Source organism: Filicampus tigris, chromosome 9, assembly GCF_054856515.1.
Source record: "Filicampus tigris isolate MCC_2025a chromosome 9, RoL_Ftig_1.0, whole genome shotgun sequence".
NCBI lineage: Eukaryota > Metazoa > Chordata > Actinopteri > Syngnathiformes > Syngnathidae > Filicampus > Filicampus tigris.
This window is the reverse complement of record NC_141225.1, coordinates 14425076-14452079: the sequence shown is the minus strand read 5'-3', so window position 1 is coordinate 14452079 and position 27004 is coordinate 14425076. Positions and strand designations below refer to the sequence as shown.

General features: G+C 44.0%; 1 protein-coding gene across 10 annotated transcripts; it reads right to left on the bottom strand.

The window, feature by feature from the left end:
• wnk2 (WNK lysine deficient protein kinase 2) lies at window positions 1-26715 on the bottom strand. 10 transcript variants are annotated; one of them, XM_086041600.1, is made up of 29 exons: window positions 25249-26714; window positions 19605-19777; window positions 19291-19511; window positions 18539-18696; window positions 17575-17663; window positions 17173-17392; window positions 15941-16199; window positions 15420-15724; window positions 14527-15312; window positions 14002-14124; window positions 12890-13006; window positions 12411-12755; window positions 11629-12240; window positions 11395-11444; window positions 10704-10866; window positions 10500-10616; window positions 10241-10411; window positions 9675-9717; window positions 9448-9597; window positions 8494-9356; window positions 7705-7762; window positions 7512-7576; window positions 6850-7430; window positions 6284-6516; window positions 5514-5744; window positions 5288-5386; window positions 4294-4338; window positions 2817-3118; window positions 1-1872 (listed from the first exon to the last, which is right to left on the bottom strand). In XM_086041600.1, exons 1-29 carry the CDS (start codon window positions 25909-25911, stop codon window positions 1576-1578), a joined length of 7539 nt encoding a protein of 2512 aa, XP_085897726.1. In that variant the 5' UTR covers window positions 25912-26714; the 3' UTR covers window positions 1-1575. The 10 variants fall into 10 exon arrangements, 9 of the variants coding, with proteins under 9 accessions (XP_085897726.1, XP_085897727.1, XP_085897728.1 ...); XM_086041601.1 differs by having other exon boundaries at window positions 5312-5386; window positions 15420-15727; window positions 25249-26713; XM_086041602.1 differs by lacking the exon at window positions 5288-5386 and having other exon boundaries at window positions 15420-15727; window positions 25249-26713.
• Between the last annotated feature and the right edge of the window lie 289 nt (window positions 26716-27004).

Here is a 27004-nt window from a genome sequence, read left to right as displayed (position 1 = left end):
TGAAGCAGTGTACTGTATACATATATACAGTACCATTTTTATTTCATTTTATTGTGCTTGGTGCATTTGTCACCAGTATGGGGCCGCAGCAGGCCAAAGCATTCATACATTGCAAGCATGAATAATGCAATGTTTTACAGAGAAAGATAAATTAAATACAGAATATTATGAAATGAAATCTGTATTAAAATAATATATGGTTTGATATACTGTAGTATCAGTTTAACACACCGAACACTCTAGGCCGTCCACAAAGCATTAGTCGTGTACTCAAGAGTCAGCAACGAGCTTTCTAAAGTTCTGTTGTGTATCTAAGCCAGGCCAGATGAAGCAGTGTTGAAATTGAATGTGAAGATGAAATCATTTCAAAGGGTAAAACATTTGTGAGGGCATTTAGAATTAGGTCACGCAGCTTCTTAATAGACTTTAGGGAGAAAAAACAATAATGTATTGTACAAATGACATATTAAACAGGCTTTTCAGAAATTCACATTCTTGGTGTACTTAGTTTATACCATCACCACCAACCTCACAAAACTCCCTAAAGGCAACGATATGTCCCGCTACAGGTTATTAAGTGGTTTTAAGGACATTTAAGGTTCTGCTAAGGTTTTCAGCGTCATTGTGGAATTTCTTCCTGAAAACCAGCTTTCCTCACCTCATTGTGAATGTCAGTGAATTAAGTCAAAAAATGGCCCAAAAAAATTACAGGATTGATTTAAACACATTGTACATAGGTGATTTTTTTTTTTTTTTTTTTTTAAACAACCTGTGACCTACAATGCGATGAGATTATAGCATTTGAGTGAACATTTTTTTTCTGTCCATTTTGATGATTCTAATCACATAATTTAAGGGTACATTGAGAACGACTCATGGCTGCTTTGGACCTAAATGCTCGTCTTCAGAAATTATAATACAAGGCACACTCACAGGTAGTTTCCACCTGAAGGTAAAGTTCCTTCCAATCTTTTGTTAATATTCCAAGCGCTTGTGCTTTAAGCATTTCATTGATGAGGGAAATGGGGGGGTGAGAAAAAGAAACACTTAACATTGGACTGAGAAAGCGGGTCGGTGCTCGTCTGGTCCAAAAGTCTTCACAGTGGCGGCAGATGAGGCTGACTGCTGAAAAGTTGCAATGAGCCACACACACACAGCAGCTGCAGCAACTACCTAAACATCATCTGCGATGAACTGTACAAACACGCAACCTATGTACAGACTAACAATAGTTCCTATATTACACACGGTAGCTTGCTTGTCAGGTAACGAGCTACACAACTCTGTAAATCTCAGGATTGATTGTAGCAATTCTTAAGTCATCTAATTTACATACAAGCAATGATGTCAATCAGCATTTGAAAACCAACTTCAAAATCGACCATTGCCCTGCACTCAATGATAATATGGCATGATATGAACATGAGGTATGCAAATGAGGGATCAGAGGATGCGCCAATGGTAACATACGCGCTGGTTAAATACACTATATACACTATATGCACATGTCATGGACTACAACTAAAATGCCATTGCTTTTTGGTACAAGACTTGGAAGACACATTGCTACTCGGATTAAAGAGTTCTTGCTTTGGGGTCAGGCGGTTGATATGACGCACTTGTGATGGAAGCATCCTGGCTCGCGGAAGTGCCAGGAAAGGCAAAGATTCCGGAAGGAAGGGCGAGGGGCACCCCAGGTGATTGGCTAAGCGAGAGAGGAGAGGAAGAGGCCCGGAATGGGACGGGCGAGAGTAGCTGACAACCATTGCCGGGTCCTGCGGAGGACACGTCGATCATCGCCGTGCCGGCGCTGTCGAGCCATGACGGGGGAAGGTGGCCGCTTTCCACACCTGGAGTTATCCATGATGACACCTTGAGGGTTGGATAACGGATTAGATCAGCGAAATGGTGGAGGGGTCCAGAAATTTTCATCAATGCTACCAGGGGGCCACACAGGGCCACACACTTCCTAACCTGATGTAAAACAAAAATTTTAAATATGGACATAGATGTGTATATGTGCAAAATATGTACTCTTAATGTATTTCATTTTCCATAATACCTTTGACAATGAAAGTATAAAAGATCCAATATTCAACAACAAAGGGTTTGAACTTAAGCAAATAAACAAAAATAACCAGTGATTGGTAACCTGTGATTTTTTCTTTTTAGTGCCAATGGTTCTCTTGCATAAAAAATAGCATTCAAGGTTGGCACAAAACTGCTGAACAGTAAATAAACATTAAGTGCATTAACTCATTTGGCAAATTTTAATATTACTGAAGTTCTGTTTGTTCTGCATGTCATTCGAAATCTAAAAAAAAAAAACATTCGGCCTCCTCAGTATGTCTGCCATCTAGTGGTAAATGGTTATATTACAACCCAAATGCTGGAGTGAAATTAAATTTAAAAAAGCTATTAAAAAAACGCTGATAAACATCCAATATATACTTCTTTAAAAAGAAAACGGGGCTTTCTGAGAATACTGGGACTATTCGGGGACTACTCTAGTAGAGGACAGGTTTATAATTCCCAGAGCTGGGGATTTTACAAAAAATTCACGGTCCGTTTATCGCCTCCCTTCTGCCGTCCGTCTATCCGCCTTGTTGTCAAGCCGTACCAAATAGTAATTGCCTATAGTCCGGCCCGACTATCATTTTCTATCAACATCACCGCCACGCATGTTTTTCCCCCCCCAGAAAAAAGGCGAATGACGGATGACGGAGGGTTACCCGCGCTGCAGACGGATGACGAAGAACGGGCGCTCAATTTGTAGTAAAATGCCCAGTTCTGGCGATACATACATACAAACTCACCTCAGATGTACTTGCAACCTGACTTGGGGCAACCATCTGATCCAAAAGTTGCGGCCCCCCAATGCGCAGGGAGTTCGTACGCCGTCTGTGAGTGACAATAAGAACCTCCTGCGTCCAGTCGTCCATCAGTCTTTGCAGATCTTCAGGCAGGTTGATGGATGAACCAGCGTAGGTTGCCGTCTTGTTGTTGCTGTTATTGGCTTGAGCTTGTGCCAGTCCCACCACTGGCTGATGAGGAGGGGGCGTGGCACCGGTTGGCGGCGGCTGCGATGGATTAACAGCACCTAGCCCAGCACCAGGCCCTGCATGAGTCAAAAACATAGCACGCATGGGAAAATTCCCTGATGATGAGTACTACGGTGATGTGCGCCAGTGATTCCCAACCAAGGTGCCGTAGAATTATACCATTTGACTTCATTTGTCTGAAAATGATTAGTCGAACCTTGAGATAAAACCGACCGGGCTACCTAGTTTTTCAAGAGCTGTCGTTCGGCAAATTTTTCGCTATGACTTGCGAAAGGAAAATTGAGATGCGCGTAAAGTTGACCCCCACTATTACTGGATAGAGACTGGGCCAACCAGCGAATAGCTAATATCAACATATAATTGACAGGCATTGAAATGCATGGGGGGCCAAAATAAATTAAAACCCCCCCAAAATTCTTCAAAAATGTTTCCCTTGAAAAATGGGAAATGGGGACAAAACAGTACAACACAAAACAAAATATGAAAAATCTTTTAAAATTTGTGAATCTGCGAGTGCCGAACCGGGAAATGGGAAATGCCATAGATGGGCTAAAACAAGCAGTGGATACTTGAACACAAAGAGTGCAGAAACACATGTAGACAGACAATATAACAACTCACAGGCATAATCATTTATCCTCTGCAAAACAGACTGCAGCCTTGAGTCACTTTCAGGGTAGTTGGGAAACTCATCTTTTTTTGTCTGCATGATTGTACTATACTGGTGGCCAAGTTGCACATACCAGAAGGAGCAGCAATTAATTTATCAAGATACACAAACTGTTTAAATTCATTCTATTCTATTTACTGATGGTATGTATAGGACAATGTGATAGAGTGCTATTTTCCACATTAAAAAAAAACATTAAAATATTTTATTAACTTTGTTTATCTGCGAGCGATGTAGAGTGACAGACAGAACAATTAAATGTCCTTCCACTAAATGGCAGATAGTACAATTAAGCTGTGCCTCCAAATGTTTACATCCATGCAACCAAACGAGTTTTGTGTTCGACTAAACAGGCTCTTATCTCAGACAAAGTAAACTTTTGAGTAAATACGGACAAGGTCTTCAATGTTTTACTCAATATGCTATACGTTGTGTGACATTTTTGTTTGGCGGCAATTGGTAAAATTTGTCAAATGTAAAATGGGAACAATAAAGGTTGGGAAACACTAACTTGCACGACATGATTGCAAAGTCATTGACATACATAAGTCGACTACATACTGTTGCCTCGCTCTTTGCCGAGACACAATCGCTTCAGGGTTGACCCTATGAAACAAAAGAGAGTTTTCAAAACTTATCTCGGATTCCTTTTAGAGAAGACGAGCGTGTGTGACAACAAGACGCACTAACAAAGCCGCTGGGACACAAAGACAAAAATGAAATCGACTAAACTTGAATTAGAAGCAAAATGGTCAGCCTCCTGGAATAAGCGCAACAGCAAAGTGCAGCGTGAGGAGCAGAGAGGAAGAACGCAAGATCTGATGAATGTACATGCTCGGTATTACGTATTGCAAATAGGATGTGGCTGACTCAGCCTCACGGACGCTCACTGACCACTTGTGCATCTCATGAGAAACGATACAAGGCCTCATCAAGATTCTATACAGAAGATAATGAATAATGATGAGTTATGATAAGCACTATGCATTCACACACAACGTCTTGTAGATGATTGTTGAACAACACATTGTGGTTTAAAAGGACGTTGCTGTTTTGTAATAAAGCAACCGAAAGATTAAAAGCAGCAGCCGAACTACGGATGTGGTTCAATCGACCTTATTACATGCGTACCCTTGTCAACGTTGTGGCCAGTGAGTGTTTCAACCATCACGGAGGATGCGCTGAGAGTTCATGCGAGTCAATTTTGCGTTTATCCAAACATAGGGAATACTTGAAAAGTTGTCCTTGCTCTTTTCATTTCATTTGAGTTCACATGTAAAAATACCATTGCTTTTTGACATAAACTACGAGCCAAATGCATTCAAATCACAGCTTTACATCTTAATGCCAAATTGTCATCTCTGTAGCTGTTTGAATAAACAGGGTAAAATTCAGAAAATGTGAAAAAACAAAACAAAACAAAAAAAACAGGCAAGCGAAAAGAAAACTGTGAAAGCTGTGTTTCAGAACCAAATGTAAAGACATTGATGTGTGTAACAGTAGAGAAAGACACGCAAAATAAGGGAAGCAGAGCAGCAAGAGAAGAGATACAAACAGATAGATAAAGGCACAGGCCCACTGAGAAATCTAGCTCTGGGCTTGCTACTGGATTTATAAGCCACTCTCTCGGTTGGTTGAGGGTAATTAGCCCAGCCTGGATAAGAGATTCATCAAAAAAGAGGAGAAGACACCAAAGTAGATCACTCATCAAATAAATGCCATAAGTTCATAGTTCATAGCTTGGTCCAATGTCAGTATTGTGTTGGTTTGTTTGCCCTCACCAAGTCCCGGTGGAGCTCGTGTGCTCGTGCCGTCTGCAGCATAGAGTCCAGCATAAATATTGTCAGAGGACAAGGAGCCCTTGAGGGAGCAGGGCTGCTGAGTCTGCACGGGTTCCGAGATGGAGCTGGGAAGGTGGCTGGGACAGGGCGGCTCCCTGCCATGGGTGGCGACGGACGCCTTGGCCGGAGAGCCGTTTAAACTCACAGTTGTCTCACCTGGTCCTGGGACAGCTAACGATAACATGAATCAAGGTGGTACCCTTCTTACACAACATTGTGCTATTATTTTCGTTTGTATTTATATTGTGTTTACAAGACTAATAAAGAAGAGCAATAGCCGGAGTCAGACCCGGTCAAAGTAGCTCGCTAATCTCATTGCTTGCCGGTTAGCGGAGTGGGGTTGGTCATCCATTTTGAAGGACATTATTTGCAGTTGCCTAAAAAAAGGATTGTCGTCCAAGCGCTAAAGTATCGGTGCATAGTATCGGAGCATTTTTAAACATACAGAATACCGTTCGCTTTCACATTATCCGCACCTCGGTGCATCCCTAGTGAGAAGCATTAAAGGGGGAGGGGCATACGGTACAGAATGGAACTTGGAAAGTGGGTGCCAGGTTACGGAGGGACCTAAAGGTGAGGAGAAGGAACTTCCCAACTTGTATTATATTCTCTGTTCCACAAGTAGCCAGTGCAGATTCTTCAGTATGTGTTTGAAAGGAGAGATTTATGGGAACGACGTAAAAATGACACATTGATATCATGATACTCACTGGGTCTGCTGGAATCACCAGATTTATTTGTGACGTGTCGAAATTGCTGAACCAGAGGGCTGAGGAGCTTGCCGGGTTTCAGCCTGTGCTTGCCGGACCTTTTTCTGCGACCCGTAGGGGTCGCGACGTGCGAGTAGGTCAGGCCGGAGGGAGGGACTTTGCCAAGTCTGAGATACAGCAGCTCCACTTCCCCTCTCTGATGGGCCTGCAGCTCGGAGATCTCCCTCAAATGTCTAAAAGAAGTGGCGCAGGAAAGTAACACTCATTTACAAAATAATACATTTCATTTTATTTGTTTATAGTGCTTGTCCCTATTAGGCTCATGGGTGAGCTGGAGCTTATCCCAGCTGACAAGAGGTGGGGTACACTTGCATGAAGTTGGGATGCACAAGCACGGGGAGAAGATGCAAATTCCACACTTGAGCCAGAGGCAAGACTCAAACCCAGAACCCAGTCTGTGATGCAGACATGCTAGCCACTAGGACACCACGCTGCCCTACCACAAACCATCATTGACCCTCATCCGGCCCAACCCCGAATGCTTGATTGTAATCATTCCAACTCACTTCTCCCGAAGCGTCTGTAGTTCTCTCTTCATGTCTGAGTCCTCCATCTCCGAGTCATTATCGCTGCTGGCGTAGGCCGATCCGTGCACGCCCCCATGCCTGCTCGGTGAATCCGAGCTCTGCACACTGCTGCTGCGCCCTGAACGTCTGAGGAAGGCCACTGCCCTCTTCATCAGGTCACTTCCTCTTCGCTCAGAGCGGGTGTGTTGACTCGGGGTGGCAGGGGCCAGTTTGGCAGGGCTGCTCTCGGCCCCCGAGTCCGAAGAGAGGAAGCGGGCGTGGACTGTGATGTCAACAGGTACAGAGGCCGAGGTAATGGTATGAGGAAAGGAGCTCTGGGTAGCCACGGAGGAAGGCGTGTCCAGATAGAAGTCAGGAGGTGCAGAGTAGCGACTGCAACGTGTCCTCTGCGTGATGTCATCCTCGGTGCTGACCACGGAGAAGCGACCGATGGTGGTGGAGGGAGTCATGGCCTCAGTAGGAACATTATAACCTGCCGGATGTGCTGGCGAGGCAACGCTGCTCCAGCTCCTCTGCTTCACATCACGTTTGTTGGCCACTTCAGGGGGAACTGAGATTATCTGACAAAAGAAAATGGACATGAGTGTACGCTGCTGTACTCAGTCGACACTTGTTGTTGTTTTTTTCTCCTTCAAACACACCTTAAACCGGCCTCTTGTCCCAGAGCAGGAGACAGAGTGAGAAACGTGCCTTTTGGTATGGGGTGCTGTAGATCATTTCAAGTTAACACCAAAAAAAAAATGAATAGAAAAAGGAAAGTTGAGGAATGCATGAACACTGAAGCACAATGTTTAGAAATGAAAAACGGCCCGATTTAAGGCGAACAGTACATACCACACACAGCCGAGTCACTCAGAGTGCTCAAACTATCCATTCTCTCAGGAATTTGAGGCTAAAGGAGACAATGAACAAAACAGGTAACAGTCATGAGTGTTTGTTTAGCTATCACAAGAAAATCTTGAGTGATAAAAATGCACCGTAGCTAAAAAAAAAAATGTATACTATATATTCCAACAGAATTTAACTTACATTGTGTGAGCATAATAAGTTATGAAACAAAACTGCCAGTTGCAAATATCCATTAACTCATTCACTGCCGTTGACGTATTCATTTGTCTTTTCACAGTCCAGCCATTCAATCCCGCAGGAATTTATTTATATTTTTTTTTCTATTTTTTTTTTCTTCAAACGTTAGGGTAAGAGAGGGTGTGAAAATGTCTGGCAGTGAATGAGTTAAGGGGCACAAGTTGAGGGAACCATCGTTCCTTCTTGCCAGTATGTGTTTAATACACAGATAAATGTATGATTTACATATGATGACAATTTTGTACTGGCCTATGGGAGTCCACTGAACTCTGCCCAGCAACAAGTGGCTGAGCAAATGTGTATGGAGCAATCCTTTTGATCCGCAATCTGCCAGCTAAAATTTGACTTTTTTTTTTTTCATTATTTTTCCCAAATAATGTTATGAGTTATAAAGTCACAGCACATCAGTCAGTAAATGTTTGGTTCACCACCATCATTTTTATAGAGCAAACATGAATATAAGCTAAATACTGTCTATGGAGGCAGGATTAGTATTGAACAAAAACTCCATTGTTAAACGATGTTGACCAAACTTACCAGTTGTTCTCCTGCTCTGTAGCGACTCTCCTCCATTGGACCTGGTGTACTGTTTCCTGACCCGCCAGTGGCACTGTCTGGACCAGGAGGAGATTGGATGTACTCGGTACCAGAGCCCGGTGTCTCCGCCGCGCTTCCCGATGGATACATGGGAGCGTATTCCTGGTAGAGCAAGTTGCGGAGTTTCTCATCGAGTGTTTTTATGGTGCTGTCCACAAAGCCTCCGCGACCCGGCCGTCCTTCGCTGTCTGACTCGCATGGCCCTCCGCCGTGCTGCGATGGTGCCGGGCTCTGGGGCAGCGAGGGCACTTTGGCCCCTCCCACACTGGAGAAAGGCTGGTGGAGCACCACAGGCTGCTGCGGGCGCTCGGCGCGTGTGGCGGCGGCGGCGTACGAGAGGGACAGAGACTCTTTGGCTGAAGCCGGCTCCTGGGGTGGAAGAGGAGTGAGCGGGGATCCACCCGGTGAGCTGCTCACATCCAGGGACAGGGGCATGACCAGAGGACAGCAGGGTATTTCCTCCGCCACAGAAACAGGACAGGTGATGTCTGCTATGTGTGAAGTGGAATGAACGGGGGAGGTGGCGGCCACTGGGGATCCTTGTGGATCGTCCATTTGAAAAGATGTTTGCGGGGATGATGGTGGCAAAGTTTGAGCTCTGGCTGGCTGGGCTTGATGCACACTGCCGATTGGCTCCAATGACGGTACGGATTGGAGAGCAGGGGGGGCAGACACCGGCGGGGACAGACTGGCCATGAGGAGAGGGTCTGTGTTGGACATAATCGGGGGACTGCAGAATCCATACACATCATGGATGAAGCCTCCACTCCCGCCAGACATCGTGGAGGATGAGCCCTCCTCAGCTACAGAAAAAGGATCATAACAATGTCACACTTCTTTTCGATATACTGCAAGAAAAGAAGAAGAAATTGCAATGTCATCGGATTTTGTCACCTCGTGATGTCGAAGGCCTGCCAGGCAGCTGCGTGTTGGCTGAACTGCTAGGCGACTGCGAAGTTGTCCCCTCAGACGTGGGCTCCTGGTTGGAAAAGGGGGTCTCCTCCACGGGGCAGATTATGAACCATCGCTTTCCTGTGTGAAGAACTGCAATACCCATTTGCTTAGAAAATGAGCAAGTGAATTATGAAGATGCTGTGACTGTGAGGGATAAAGTGATTTACCATTCTGCTGGTAGACAGGCTGGGATGCTCCAGATTGTTGACTCTGTAGTAAGAAAAGACAAGTTGTGATGCATGCAAATTCCCTTTATTGAATTTTGAGAGACAATATGGACAAGATGTGATGCATGCAAATTCCCTTTATTGAATTTTGAGAGACAATATGGACACACGTAATCGAGGAACTCATGGAGGAACATACAGAGTTGGTCCCCAGTTTGCATTTACAACAGCTTCCGACTTTATGCGAGCTGTTGGAGTGTGTCTGTGGGAAATTTTAAAATGTGTTAAGTCAGAGGTGACTGACACTGTCCCAAGAAAGGGCCTGGCTGACAATCTCTGTTCTAGTTCATCTCACCTCCCATCAAGGTTTTTGATGGGATTGAGGTCATGGTTACCGAGTTGTCGCGCACAGTCTTGCTGGAACAGAAAGGATCCTTGCCTACACTGTTGCCACAAAATTGGAAGCGCATAATCCAAATATGTTGACAAATTCAGGCAGCATTTCATGCTTGTGTCCATATAGCATATTCACTATTATTTATCATTTAATTTCGCTACATTATTACCTCTCCTACTTGTCCATCAGAGGTCTGGCCTTGTAGCGGGCTAGAACTCAAAGTAGATACCCTCTCCCCCTCTGTGTCGTCATTCAACATGTCTTCGGCTTTATCCACAATGTCCTTTAACTGGTCGATGAAGATCTCTTTTTCCAAAGGAAGGATGAATCCATTCTCCACCTGAAGTCAAACAACGGCACATGTTTTCAAGCACGCCACCACAGTAGATGAGACAGTACATGAACATCAAGTTGAATGTTGAACAAACCATGTAGGTGGCAATTTCCTCTGGCGCATCACCATCCAGATCAAATTTAAACGTCACCATTTTGTGATTGTGAGTCTCCAGCTGACATTCAACCATTTTGTCACCCGTGTTGCAAACCTGTAGAGGCAGAGGCCACACTTTGCAAACGAGAACAGGGTTTTAGGAAAGTGCAACCTTGGAAAAAATACGAATTCTCTTTCTCACGTTGAGCATGCTCAGTTTGGGTTTGCTCATCTTTTCTTGCCGAGAGCGCGTCCGGGTCGACTTGCGGTGATGTTTTCTGTGTTTTCCATCCCCCTTCGTTCCACTGGCCAAGCTGTCATACCCATCACTTGCTTCTTTACCAGATGCTACATCAGAGTAGGGACTGAGAAAAAAATGAAAAAATATTGATCTTGGGGCACACGAATAACAACCATTTTTATTTTTTTTATATGTTCTATGCAGATCCACTAGTCTAAATACGGCATTCTGATTGATATTGTGTTTGTGGAATATGAGTTAAGTAGAAAAATCCACCCGTTTTTGTCCATCTGGGGGCGGCCATTTTGTCACTAGCTGTCTATTGAAAATGACACCACAGTTTCTCAGAGCTCAGGTAACAACCAATAACGGCTCAGCTTCAGAAAACAGGTGAGCCACGATTGGTCGTTACCTGAGCCCTGACCAACTGTGATGTCATTTTCACTTGACAGAAACTGACAAAATGGCCGCCCCCTGAGATGGACAAAAATGGGTGGATTTTGCTGCTTAACGCATATTCAACAAACGCAATATTAATTAGAATGCCATGTTTAGAATAGTGAAGGCACATATTATTGCAAAGAATTTTTAGGGGTGGACTTCATCCTTAATGTACAGAATCAAAGGATTGCTTGAAAAAATGCACACACACCTGTCATACGCATAGGTGGGCAATGATACTGGTTTTTCCTGAAACACTTCCTGAAGAGAGAAAACGTAGGGAAATTTCAATAAGATGGTTGAATATTTTTGTTTTTTAAGGTGGCACATTTGTATCATTCTTTGTTGCTTTACAGGTGTTGTTATGAATAAGGGGTGCAGCACTTAAAATCTAATATATTGCGCACTTCACTTTCAATAATACACGGTCTCGTGTCCGCCATACCTCTGTGCAGGGATCTTGCTGTAAGTTGCAAGAAGTAGATGGTGTTTCTTTTTTTTGACAAGCTGATGGCTGACTTATACATTCAGATGTCATTGAGACTGTTGTCTGGATTCCAGCAGACTGAAGAACTGGAGCTGGGACAGGAGTGGGAGCAGGAGTAGCAGGCTGAGCTGGTAGCGGGACAGAGTTTGGGACTGAGACCAACCCAGGTACAGTCTGGGTTTGTCCTGACGCCGAGGAATCATCGAAGGCTGTAGATGAGACTTTTGGTGAACTTGATATTGAAATCGTGGCTTCGGCTGTGGCTAAAGCTGTAGCTGGAGCTTGAAATGAGAATGAAGCAGCAGACTGAGCCGACATTTGGCCTGCCGCTTGGCCTTTTGGCTGAATTAAAGCCGCACTTTGTGCTGGGGTTTGCGTTTCAACATCCGTTGCAGCTGAGAGTGGTGCTGAGGTGTGAAATGCAGCGGCTACATTTAAGTCTGTGCCGGCTGCAGCAGTTTCTATATCTGTTCCACTTCCCCAGAGAGGAGTCTGAATAATAGGTAGAACAGGTTGAACCGGGGCCAAAAGTTGAACATCTAAATTTCCCTGTGGAGCGTTTGTCTGCACCTAGAAAAAAAAAGCACATTTGGGGAATTAATCAATAGATAAAGCAAATAGCTTCTAAATGCCCAAATGCATGACCTGCGCATGCATTGTGCCAAAGACTAAGCAGCATTGGTCCAGCTCATTTCCGATCACCCAAGCATCACAGTTAGAACTACAAGTCAAATATTCACCTGTTCAGCCAGTTCTTGCTCAGGGTGGGGGACGGGGTATGGGGTGGGTTGTACCTGGAGGAAAGGTAAGGAAGGGGTGTAATGGAAGCTAGCAATGTTGGGATAGGATGTAGCTGGGCCACTCTGCTGCTGGGGCACTGAAAAGGACATGGCGGGGAGTGCGCTAGGGAGTGCTACACTGGGCACCTGCTGAGGTGTGGACTGAAGGGTGCTAAAAGCAGAATGAGGATTTAGGGGAATGACGGTAGGGTGGGGTGAAGGTGAGTAGTAAGGGCTAGCTAAGGGAGCCGGGGAGATAGGAGGAGGCCTGAGGCCCCCTGCTTGAACACAATATGGTGAGGGAAACTGGGAAAGAAAAAGGGAAAATGATACACAATGAACAAAGTCACCCATTCAATACAAAAGCAGGTGTCACGTGTCAAACATAATTACCCTGAACAACCTTTGGCAACAGCCTATGCCAACTTTCTATTACACACCTGTGTGCTGATGTGCAGGGGAAGTAGAGGAGGGGGCGCACTGGTGCCGGACTGTGGAAAACTGGTAGTTAAGCCGGGAGGACTCAAGTGAGTTGTAGTCTGGTCAGCACATAATTGCTAAGGAAGACAATCGAATGTTGTGTTTATGTAGGAATACAAATTCATATCACAACTGGCATCATGATATTTGATAGTTTATTTTTGTAAGCATGTGTACATGCGTCCTCTACCACCCAAAAATCCAGGAGTCCTCAGATGCATACATACAGTGGAATGAATGGTGGCAGCCGCAAACACTTAAATCCTGGGCCCAACCGGGACTAAGGACCAGGTTGCATCACCTTATTTTTTAGGGAATAAAACCTAAATACATACCCAATAAAGTCGCACAAAACTTCAGAAGTCACACAAATTAAGGTTTAACTCTCAAGTCACGTTATCAAAGTTAAGAGGGAGTTCGGCTTTGGAAAGAAAGCTTTGGTCATTTTGAAATGAAAGAATATCTGCCAAAATAAAGTTAAAGGGGAAATCAACCCAAACACATTTTTGTGGAGTATGAGTTAAGCAGCAAAATCCACCCGCTTTTAGCCTTCTCTGGGGGCGGCCATTTTGTCACTTCTGTCGACTGAAAATGACGTCACAACTGCTCAGGGTTCAGGTAATGACCAATCACGGTTCACCTGTTTTCTGAAGCTGAGTCATGATTGGTCGATATCTGAGCCCTGAGCAGTTGTGATGTCATTTTCAGTCGATAGAAGTGACAAAATGGCCGCCCCCGGAGACAGATAAAAACAGGTGGATTGACTCTTATTCCACAAATATAATATTTATCAGAATGCCTTGTTTTAACTACTGGGCTTGCATAGACCATACTCTTGAAAAAAATATGTTTGGGTTGATTTCCACTTTAAGACATCTGTCATATTTTTTTTTTATTGTACTTTAAAAGGAGGATAGCTGCTTGGATCCACATTAGCCGTTAAAAACAAACCTGCATCAATTGTATTAAAAGTTGCATGACAGTACTATTGTGAATTAAACGCAACTGATGGCCTCTTGTTATGCTTTCTGTTGGGTTTATATCACAAATGTAAACTGTTTAAGTGAAGTACCTGTTCCTGGCCGGGTTGAGCAGTAAACTGCGTCTGTACGAGGGGCGTTGCAGCTGGGAAGCTCTGTGCTGTCTGTCTACTGGAGTGCGTGGGAGGGGCCGGCGTCGATGGAGCAGAAACTGTCTGTCAGAAACAAATATGACAGCCGACATTAACTAAACAATGACTCATTACGCAAAAGTGTTTGTATAGCGAGTGCTAACTCAAGCTCAAGGTCAAAATGCTCTTGTGTGCTGAAGCAGCCAAGAGGTGCTACGTATACAGTATCTTTTTGGGCAGGAATCCAAGAGAGAAGCTGGATGGAAAAGGGGAATTGCAGTGGCATGACTCACTGAGCCTACATATTATTTTGCGAACCGTTGCGCACGCTACCGTGCTCTATCTAAAATGAATGCATAATATTGGATAAGCAGGAGCAAAGGCTGTTTGTTGTACTACAGAAAGAAGCGGCGCGCGGGATCATAAAAAATGCAGCAGGCTGCCGCAGTAGCCGTGTTTGCCCTACAGCTTCCTTCTCTAACCTACCAGTGTATCGGCTCTGGATTTGCTGTTAAGTCTCGGTAAGAGGCGGCTTTTGTCCGGACCGGGGTTAGTCGCGAACAGTGGGACTTTAAGGCTCTGACTCTTGTCTACATGCTCAAACAAAGGGGATGCATGACGGTCAGCGCCACTCTCTGAAAGCGCGGGCGAACTTGTTCTGCGGCCGACGATGTGATGGAGACAGTGGTTAAGAAGATTGAGATCTCCACCCTCAAATAGATTCCTGCATAGGTCAGCATTTGAAGGTGGGTAAGGCAAAATCAATGGTGGCGAGTGACGCTTCGATGACGTCAAAACAGAATGTAGACTGAGCGGATATGATGTGGATGAGGCAGGTTTACGGATTGAAGTCCTCTGGGCAGAGGTGGGCAAAGAGTGAAGGTGGGCGTGTCCCAAAGAACCCCTTCTCTTTGTCCCGTCCAACCGGAGGAGAGACATGCAAGTCCCACAGTGGCGGTGAGGCTGCGTCCTGCTTGGGATGCTGAGTCGTTGCTCCGAGGGGCGGGGCGGCTTCAGGGGAAGGAGAGGTGAAGTGTAACGACTCGCTGAGTCATGATGACAAAACTGATGAGGCGACAGGAGGGCAGATGATAAAGACGAGCTTTGGGAGCAGTTAGAAAAAAGGCCGTCCCCGGTACACGAGCAGGACAAACACACTCTTGAGTGAGTCCTACATTGTGACATCTCAACCCGGGAGGCACTTCCATGTCTGGGGCACGCAGCGCCCCTAGTGGTCATGCCATGGCTTACAAAGGGATCATGGTGGTGACGCTGATCAGACATCAGTCGCGGCAAGGACATAAAAACGTATTATTACAACAAGCAAAGCCAGTTGACTGGAAGAAGAAAAAAAGGGAAGCGGTTTTGCATGTACTTACTGTTTGAACCTCATCTGGGCCCAGGTGCAATTGTGCAGCAGGTTGTTGGTAGGTCCCAGCATGTAGCTGACCTGTGGTTCGCTGGTAGACTCCCTGATGTAACTGTGTGGATTCTTGTATGTACTGGTCCTGCAAGACCTGTGCTGTGGTTTGCTGGTAAGGGACCGGATGCAGGGAAGGCTCCGGCAGCCCAGGAGGACTGTAGACCGACTGGGCCGCGCAGATGGTCTCAGGCGGCGACTGGTAGCAGCCATTTTGCAGTTTGCTGAGATCATCCAATTGCATGGTGGAGGTCACGCCACAGTCTGCTGCAAGAGAATGTATAGAACTTAGTAATTAATCACAGGAAGGACAAAGAGGGGACAAGGGCATAGAAAGGAGGAGACACTGGAGTAGCATTTCATTTTAAAATCACCGCACGAGTGATGAAATGTTGATGACTAGTGGGATTTTTTTTTTTTTTTTTTTTAAGTTTGAGTCATGACAAAGCATTCAGGTTTGTTTCATTGGCACTTTCTCACATGTAGTAGACGTGGTGACGGGGACTGTACAAATCAAGGTCTGCTGCTCCACCTCCTGGTCGTCATACTCAGTTGTAGTCAACGCGGTCGCCTGTTGCCCGGGCACCTGCAGGAGGTTCTGCTGCGTCTTTTTCACAGATGCCTCGCCGTTCCCCGGGGAGACGGTTCGCTCCCTTCTCCATTTGATCAGAGCCACGCGGTCCCGGATTGACTTCCCAACAACCTTCACGTCGCAGTCCAGAAAAAAGCCTGACTCCACCTATGAGACACAGTGGAGACACTCTAAGTAAATGTAGTACGTATATTAAACAGACACTATGACGGGCATTTTGGAATGGGCATAATAATTGATTAAGAATTTTAATGTGTGAGTGAAATACTGTTTTGCACAGTGTGGAACAAATTGTTGCCTAAGTGCATCTTGAAGTAATTGAGGTGCAATGGAGTGTTTTACTTGGCTGCAACCAGAAGAGGCGCTGTTGATTCATTCTCAACTAATGTGTGGCCTACAGAAGAACAACCTAATGCCAGCTGTGCTACATAAATGTGGACCCTAAGCCAGCATTATTCTGCCCTTTTCCCCCATAACCAATTAAGAGAATGTTGTCAAAAAGCCATACTAAGTACATACTCTAATGAAACTATATCAAAATTCTGCCTTTACAAAAAAAAAATAATAACATTGTTGCTACATGACAAAATATTAGCATTACCACCAAGCATTATGCAGAACAGTTGTGCACCAAACTACAAGACTGACGGATATAGCTCACGGACATGACGACTTCTCTGTCACATTATGTTCAATTAGGGGACTGTGATTAAATGTCTTCATTTAATGAGGTGCATTATTCAAACAAATACTGTGCGCTCTACACTCACCAACCACTTAATTAGATTCAAATTCACAATCTAATGACAACAAATGCAAGAGATGCATCGGAAAATCTGTCTCAAAAAAAAAAATGCTCTCATTTGTCTGAGAAGGGGATGTTTATTGTTGTGCTTTTTAGTAAAGAATTGCACTGCACCATAATGAGAGACAGCGCTCATTATATTGGGAGAATGTCTCCAGTGTGTCCATATGAACTGACTTTCAGATTTTCAGATTCACAGTTAATCAAAGTCTAGTGTTCCAAACAAACAAAGACTTTATTATTAGGAATGTATAAATAAAGAGATAAAGTGTTATCGGAAAACAAGAGTAATTCACGGATCAAAATCTTGTTTACCATTTCTTGGGCAACAACTTCTGGGTCCTCGTTCGCCAAGTTAAAAGTGAACTCAATTGCACCAGTATCCTTATACTTCCCCTTCAGCTTTTTAGGATCCTCTACCCACAGCTTCAATGCGATGGAGGATTTTTTCCCATCATCTTCTTCGTTGAGCTCCACCCTAACACCTGTATCCTCTGCAAAGAAGGCGTGGTTCAAAAGGTCCTTGATGGAGTACCTGCAGGAAATGAACAAAACAACAGTTGCTCAGGTCACTGAATGACGCACAGCACACAAACACAAACTGTTTCACAGCCAAATACTGGTGTTGACGTCATAACACCAGGAGCAGAAACACAGCAACAGAGTTAAGGTTGTAGGTCAGCCTCTGCCTCTGCACGAGTTTTGTCACACACTCACCTTTCCTCCCATCTGTGACAGATGCACTCTCCAATTATCTCCTTAATTTCTGGGTCGCTTACTTTGCTGTAGCTGGCGGGTTTTACCCCCTGGGGGGAGAGAAAAAAGCAGGTGAAGGTAGCAAATGTATGGCATGAGTTACACAGCAGTTGCATTAACAAAAACAACTTAAAACACTCTAAAAAGGTGATCAAATTGTTTTTAAATGTCCTTTTACGGGGACATTACTTTTGAGGTTTTCCATTTTAGAATGGGAATAATCTTGCACTGGTTAATAAGATGGACATATCTTGCGTGATGTATTAAAGATTCTGTGCTGCCCATTCTGTTGTACATGTCGTAGTCTGAAGGTGGCAGTAGTGTGATACAGGTAGAGTTGATTGACCACGTCAAGAAGAAGTCGACCGTTAGCAAACTAAATTAAAGCTTGCGCACTTCTAAGTGTTTCCACAGAACACAGGGAATGTTTTTATGAGTATGGTTGGATGTTCTATTTGTTTCTATTTTATTTACACTAAATGAGCGGTTGCATGATGATTGTTTAAAATGCCTATATAGCGATGCTAATTTCCGCTGCCGTTTCCCATTGTATGTTAGCATTATGTTAGCAGACTTACGTTAAGCTAACGCTAATGGTTGTGATGCTGTGTTAAAAGTGCTTTAAATGAACACTTATAACATGTTGCCTCCAATCTGGAGAACTGTTAGCTATCTGCCAAACTAAACAGCAAGATCGGGGGAAGGAAGAATACAAGTACATGCGAAACAGAACAAATGTTGTCAACCTAACTGTACGCAATAAATGGAAACGCAACAAAATATGTGCAACAAATATGATATGTTGTTGTTTTCAGCGTGATGAGGGCACATTTCTATGTGACATATTTAATTTCATTTTATAAGGACTTCAAAAAAATATATACCGTAATCATTTGTAATTTAACAAAGCTGGGTGGAAACTTACGCTGGTCACTTTGCGGTAGATTTGTGCTGCGTTTTGACACTCAGAGTAAGGATATTCTGATGTGGCCATCTCCAGCATGCACATGCCGAAGGCGTAGACATCCACGGCCTCATCATAGTGCTCCTCGTACATCTCGGGGGCCATGAACTCTGGTGTGCCTAGACCATTGAAACAAAGTGATTTATGAATACAGTCTCCGTTGGACCAATACTACCGCTACCGCTAATAATTAAATTTAGAGTTCAAAGTAAATAATCACTAGCGGCTGATATTAGGCCTTTTTTTTTTTTAAATAATAATAACCGGACAGCGTTTTGACAATCAATCGCCAAGATAATCTTACTTTCTCATGAAACAGTAAATACTGTTGAATAGGAATGGGCAGTAAGTAAAGGACATGCATGGCTAACAGAACGTTATTCTGCGTGAATTAATTACATCCTTCTCCCGCTCATATACCCATTAAGACGTAATGCCATACCTGTCAACTTGTTCGTTTTCCCGGTATTTTATATGTTTTTTGATCATTTCAAATTGTGTACGGCGTATAACAATTTTTGTACGGGGAAAAAAATAAAAAATTAAAAACTCGTTTTTTGTTAGACTGATCTCGTCTTGCCCATTTCGGCTCTAATCCGGATCGTCCGTTACCGATTACGATTGCAAACTTCGGCCGACTTTCGCGAGCACAGTCTGTATTGGTCGGGCCGTATTAATGAACAATTTACTAAGGTGTCGAATTAGTGGCTCACCAATAACACTTTTAGCAAAGGAAGCCCTCTTAAGAGTTGCCAAGCCCAGATCGCCGATCTTGACGGAGCCCGTGGGGCCCGTGATGAAGATATTGTCACACTTGAGGTCCCTGTGGATGATTGGGGGCGTCCTGGTGTGGAGGAAATGGAGGCCCTTCAGGATCTGTCTGCACCAGCTCCGAAGAACTTTAGGCTTCATCACCTTGAAGCGCTTCAAATACCTGAAGGAGAAATATCATACAATCGTGGCTAAAGGCTGGAGAGGAGCTAACACAGTTTAGATACGTATATCATTGTGGATCATTTTCACTCACGTTTTCAATGTCCCTGAGGTCATGAGCTCTGTCACCAGAACTATGCACTTCTTTCCTTTCAATGGCGACTCCCAGAAGTCATAAAATCTCACAATGTTGGGGTGCTGAAGAGCCTTCAGCATCTCTGCCTCCTCCTTGAACCTCTGCCTCTCCACCTTGGACAGTTTCCGCTCCTTTGGAACATTCGTGAAGATAATTACTTTTCCAGTCCGCTTAAATTCACCTAATTTTCCAAACAGTATTTATGGTGTGGTATCGGAGGACGTCCTTAAATACTGAATAGGGTTGAAACAGAAGGGATAAAATAACCTTTCAAACCGCTCTTAAAACCTGCTTGAGTAACTTCAGAAGGAAACTGGGAATTGCCTGCGGCTCATGTTGAGAGTGAACATGACTGCAGTGTAAAGGAAAACATGGGGGTTCTTTTCAGCCCATTTATTTTTGTGTGTTGAATAAAAACAACAGTGTACACATCAGACCCATATTTTCAGACACATATGACATAACATTACACGTTGGGTCTTGAGATCAACCCACATATGCAAATAAAGGGAAGATGTAAATGTTATGACTTTGTTCCTTCATACGCATACAATGCGTTACAATAGAATGGATCTGAAATAAAACAATAAACGTGATTGAAGTACATAGTGTACGCTGGGACCTGCCTGCCTCGAATTGTTGTATAAATAGAAAACGATGCGAACATGAATTCCCTTGCGGCTTGAGTCTGCATATTACAAACACGCATGACGTCTTGGCTTTCTTATTTGTGCACTGTTCAACTAAACGATGAGACGTTGTAACACACACGTTGTTACGCCGTGCTTTGCGCGCATCGATTATAGGCCGATGCCGAGGAGTCGGATTTCAGTAGGCCCTTTGTGACCTGAGCGGTGTGCAACCTCATGCATCTCGGATTACGTCTGCTCTGCACCACTCCTGGCACAATTTAAAGGCTTGTTCCGAACGAGCCTCTTTTCAGGAGAATTAAACAGGATTTTATTCAAATTATGGGACATTACTCAAAACTGGGCATGTTATTTCAATGATTCAAAAATATACATCAAACACACTCTAAATCGAAGTGCTATGGTAAAATTGTCATTTTTGTGGCAAGATAGAGGATTTGTACAGCATAACGCATCACTGCAGGGTTTACTCATTATACGTATGATGCTTGTGCGGAAACGTGTGAATCAAATCCTTTAAAATTACCAAAACGATCCTTAGCTCTTAGAAAACGTATAATTCTGTAACAAATCTAATGGGCAAAGCCACACAACTGTCAAATTTAGGGACGATCAAACTCAGCAGAACCAGACTATCCGAAGCTGGTGTTTTGGTGCGCCATGTCTAAAACTATGCTGATCGGCACATTTTGGACCACGATACATCCAGGAACACGATCTCCAAAACTTTTGAAAACACTTGTGGGTACAAAAAAAACAAAAACAACAACTTTGCAACGCTGCTCTCATGTCAATTGGCAAGCCATGGCCAAGGGAACAATGTGCTTACTAAAACTGCGAAGCCTAAGCTGTCAAATGCTGATGAGCTCACGTCTGTCTGAGTGATAGCCGAAAACAAAATAGAAAAAGTGCATGTTAACTTTTGGGACACTTGTGCAGTACTTGCCAATTCAGCCTTTTATATTTTCCATTTGAACCTCAGAACCGTGAGGCCAATTTGCTAACCTCGAGATCACCGTGTTGCCAATGATCATTAAAGCCTTGCTAAAATAAGACATTTGCCTTTCTAATGAATTCTCAAGATTGTTCGTAAAGTCCTGAGCTGTGTTAATATAAGAAAGAAAAAAAAAAACAATAGCAACACTGATATTCATGTCTAGCTGTTTTTTGTGGTACAGCAGTGAATGCAGGGCTGCTCGATAATGAAAAAAATATGAATCACGATCATTTTGGTAATAATTGCAATCATGACCATTCAAACGATCATTTATTTTTGGGAACACAACAAGAAAATGTTTAAACGTAAAAAATATAACGACAAATACATTTCTTTAATTTTATAATACACTTTATAAATAAAATAAAAAATTAAATTAAAAAAGGTGCAAATGCATAAATTCAAGTATGATTTTCTTGTGTAAACAAACATAGGGCGTTGGATATAGATTTATATTAATAATCGGGTTTTTTTGCGATTATGCCAATTTTGTAATCGTGGAATGTGATAATCGTAAATGAATTTCAATTAATTGCACAGCCCTAAGTGAATGCATATGCACCGGTATATGTTGCACACATTGTTGTCTCCTTTCCCTTTCCTCCCCCCTCTCTTGCTGCAGAGGGCTGCATCAGCAGGATTTTTACTCCCCACGGGCAACTGTGTTGCAACACTTGGGGAGGCACATGAACTGATGTTTTGCATTCAGCGCAGCCTGATCAATTCCAGCGTTCGAAAAGGTGTTGGTATTTCACTAAATCGTTAACTAATTTGTTTCATTCATCTTCCTCAGCATGTGTTTTTGGGCCATTCAGCAGCCAGCCCCTTGAAAGACCTGATTCATGTGAGCCTCCTTTTTTTTCTGCTGTCTCATGCTGTGGCTTATACAACAGCTATGCAAGGGTGCATTTCTGTAAGAGAGATGCATAGGCAAGGAAGCTCGAAAGGGCAAGGCCTGGTCTCAAGGCACAGAAGGGTTGAATCATCACTAGAGCTGCCCTAAGAAGCTGCTCAGACAACATAAATACAATCACACACGCACGGCCATACTTGATGCATAAGAGCGTGTCTTCCCTGTTGCACATCCCACAAATGTATCCACCCCGCTCGCCACCTCGCCCTCTATTTGGGGCAGTCAGTTGTTTTTTTTTCTTTAGACAGATGGCAGGAAATACTTATTACTATTTTTCAGGAGAATCTTTAATTTGAATGTATTACTCCAATATTAAATACAGCATACTTGATATGAATAGCAAAAACAACCAGTGAATGGTTAGAATTTGTTGTTGACATCTAGAAAGATTGAAACTATACCGTCATACAGCATTAGGTACACTCACGCAGTCTAATAAGAGCCAATAAAAAAGCTGCATTTAAAACAATCCGTTTTGCAAAGAAAATAGGTTTTGATTGACTATCTGAAGAAAAAAGTGTCCCAGAACATGATGCCGTCATCACCATGCTTCACTGTAGCCACGGTGTTCTTTTAGTGATGAGCAGTATTGTGTTTGCGCCAAATTACCTTTTTGGAATCACGGCCGAAAAGTTCAAACTTGGTTTCGTTGACCCTTAACCAAATCTCCCAAACAATTGTAGGAACATTTTTATTTCCCCTCTTGATTTTTTTTTTTTATTCAGTTGTGCTGTACAGGTTACATGTCACAGTAATAGTGGAAAACGTCTCATTTTTTTATATCACAAAAACCCGACAATTCAACAGGGGTGTGTAGACTTTTTGTATCCACGATCTATCTAGTTAACTATACAACTTAATCATAGGCACTCCATGTGAATCCTCTACAAGAGTAGATCATTTCCTCAAATGAACCCGAGTGAATCAATAAACTGACATTGCCAGTCAGTGTGGGCCTAAGTCACAATGTTGTAACCATTAAGAAGAGAATTTATTGTAAATTACAAGCTCATAAAATTCAGCTAAGGTGGTGACTCAGTCTTGACTTCATGGCCCACTGCACTTGCACCACAGTATGTTCCATCTAAAAACAGGACACCTATTTAACTTCATCATCATACGTATTTAGTCGGATGGTTATTTTTACGTTTTAAAATGCATTCCCCTAGAACATTTGAAATTGTGAAAGGGCATCTGAGATCTCGGCTAATCTGCTCATCACATGGATGGTATTTAAAGTGATCATTAGATTATATCATACAGTATACAGATTAGTGATATGTCAAGTTACACTTACAGTTATCAAGCAGCGTGTTTACTTCGGGCTAAAATAGTGTATACTTGTAATAAATATGTATGTCATGTTGTGGAAATTCCTCATAAATACAATAAGAATACATTTAACTCATTCACTGCCAGACATTTCCAGACCCCCCCCCCAATGGACAATTTAGAGTTTCAATGAAATCAACATGCAGGTTTTTGAAATGCGGGGTAAAGGCGGCACATGGGGAGAACATGCAAACCCCACACAGGAACTCTGAAACGCTGCCAGCAAAGATACATATTTGCTCAATTTGTATATTTATGTGTGTTTTGGGCTTTTGTAGCAGACACCACATCAATAGCAGATAATGCATATTAACTGTATAACTGGTATTAATTTAACAAGATATGTATGATTGTAGCACTGATGGTCTTACGTATACTACATTTACCTGACTTAAGGTTCAGTTCCCACTCAGTGGAGAATGGTCTGTATGTTTCCTGCAGCTGACTGGCAACTAGTCGAGGCTAGGTGGAAAGGTTGTTTGAATTCAAAAAATGCTTCGGAAAGGTGTCTGGATACAACCTTCGCACCTTTTGCATTGGTTACTACTCACTAACCTTTAAGAAAGGAGAGGAAGTTTACAGACACTCCGTGAAGATGTTCAAGAGCTTCACACTACCACTGCGAAATGATGTCAATTAGGAAAAGTGTAGTCGAAATTATTTTAAACAGAGCTGTCTTTTCCTAAATTTGAATGGGAGCACCTTTTCATCTCACCTTGACTGGATGATTGATGACTTTCCAAATGGTCCCTTCACTCTAGAAAAATCAACATTTTGCATACTGTACGAGGTACCCAAATGGTTCTTTGACTTGTACGCCTTCTGGAACTACTTTGGGGTATTATTTGATAGCAACGAGGCAACTGTCCACCATCTTTGTGGAATCTTCATGCCGTACTGGTGTGTTGGAGGAGGGAAACATCTAAAACAGGCTCGATAGGGGCTCTCAAGGACCGGTCTTGGACTATACAACAATCAGATCGGCTGGATTGGGGTCGGAGGATATTTAGTATTTTATGCCGAATCGGTTATCCACAGTAAAGTCATAATTTGCCCGATCGATCAATGACTTCATTGATCGGATCCGCAAAGTAAGATATTACAGCAAACCCAATCCCATCCGCTTTGGGGACGTTCTCTACTGCCTTAGTGTACATACGAGCAAGAAAGCAAATTCATTTTTAGCTTTGTCGCATGTCGTGTGAGCAGAGAGACGTTGCACTGGCAGACGGAGGTTCCACCTCTGCGCCCTCGACCAGCCAATCATAAAGTAATAGTGTTTGTGTAGTTTTATGACTGACGTGGTAAAACAGTGTGAAGCGAGGAAATTGGCGTAGCTGGCAAGTGTATGGACTTTTTTTGCAGTTGTTGAAACAAGGCAGCAGCAGTACTTAGTATTTGACAAAGTTTTAGCAAAACACCCAGCCCCCTGATTGACTGGCGATATTGATTATCTTTTTTTTTTTTTCATTTATGTGAGAGAAGGAGATTTGTAAACATGCAACCTTTACATGTTATATTTAATGTTCACAGTTTTTTGGGAAGATTTTTTTTTTTTTGTTCTGCCCCAAAGTTCTGATCGTGCAACACCAAGTAAGTACTGCCTTGCATCTTAAAGGCAGACTTTTGAAACAGTGTTTGTAGCCTATAGGTCTCATTAGGTGTAACAAATGATGGGCGTTGTGACGTCACCGTCTTAATTAAACCTACCTGGAGTTCGCACCATGCTACTTCGACCCAAGTATCCGTGTCGAGCCCCTTGTAGACCGTCTTGAAGGAGCCCCTCCCCAACTCAATGTCGAACTTGAGGAAGCGGCCCCCTGGTGAGGTGGACACGGCCTTCATGCCCGGTTCCTCTTCGTTCTCATCACTTCCTGCTTTGCCGGTAACGTCACATGACACGCCCTCTTCCTTGACCTCGCTCTGGCACGCGTCACGTTTCTCCTCGCTGGTCCCGGTGCCGTCCTTCACTTCCACCTGACTCTCCGGCCTCGACTTCTCCTGGTGGTCCAGACGCGTGGCGTGTAAAGTCCGGCTGCGAGTCCGGCCGACGATGGAGCGCAGGTCGATGTTGAGCACCGGGGTGGTGGTGACACACTCCGCCGTGTCCAGCGTCTGCTCCTCGGAGTCCGACACCCACAAACTTCGCCGAATGAACCTCTGGCGGACCAGCCCGCGGTAGTCCGAGGAGGGATAGGCGCTGGGGTCGCTGGCCCCTCGCAGAGCTGTGTTCTGGACGTTGACATTGTCATCCGCGCCGTTCTCATAAATGGGCCTGAATGCATTGGCGTTGATGTCAGAGTCCAAATCGGGCGCCGAGGAAAACGTTGATCCAAGTGGTGGATCTTTGCTCGAATCCTCCGCCGCATGCATCCCTGCTGATGTCTTAGTCCCTCGACATTGCGTGCGCAGGATGCGGGAGAGGAGCGGTCCTCTCCGGTGGTGGCTCGTCTACCTGCAGCCGCACTCGCATGCAGTGACGCAGTTCGGAAGCTCCCAATCTATGGCCTCCGGATTGTTTGGGATCCAGAACATCTCCGCCCCCCCCCCACCCCCAAAATGTCCAGCTGGGATCGTGCGCGCTTTACTCCGCGCAAGTTTACCTCAGCGTGCACGTTATTGTGACTGCATAGCACGCATAAATCCACTTGATGCCATTGCACCTACAATGAAAACGGCCCACAAGTGGGGTGGGGGGGGGTGGTTGGCTTGCAGGAAAATAACCAGCCGGGATTCTTAGGGTGCGCTACGCACTAATCCCTGCGTATCACGGGACAAGCAAAGTGCGCAGATGCCATGCTCAGCGACACGCCCGCAAATAAATAGCCGGCATCCGGGTGGAAATAGCAGGAGCTCAATATTCCCTCCTCCGACCACACGCACTTTTCTCCCACGAGTAGAATCCTGGGGCGCAGTGCAGGAGCTAGGATAGAAAAGAAGCGCTTATCAGATTATTCTCACTGCGGCACACTTCCCACCCCCTCCCAACACGACACAGCCCAGGCTTCCATTTCTCCACGATGAAAGCGGGAACGTGGACAATTTCACGGTACAGAAACCCACGCCCCAACTGCAGCACGTCCAATCCAGGTTTTAGGCGACTCCGTCCATCTAACCTGGACTACTACTGAGTTGTCAGCCCTGATGGTGTTGGATCATGTTTGGGAAAGCAACGCAACCCTACTCTCTCTCTCTCTCTCTCTCTCTGTGGGCCGTGCCACTCAATGGCACCACCCACGTGGGAAACGTGTGGAGAGTGATTTTTTTTTTTTTTTAAGAATAACACTCAGCATCTGTCATACACACACAAAAAGTGACGTCAGCCGGTAGTTTGATACACATTTCCGAATGAAGAAAGTTACTCAAACTATCTTTAATTATACCATTAATAATAATGATATTCATATGTAAAGACATTGACCATCTTAATGATTTCCCACAATTATTCCCAACATGATTTAATAGG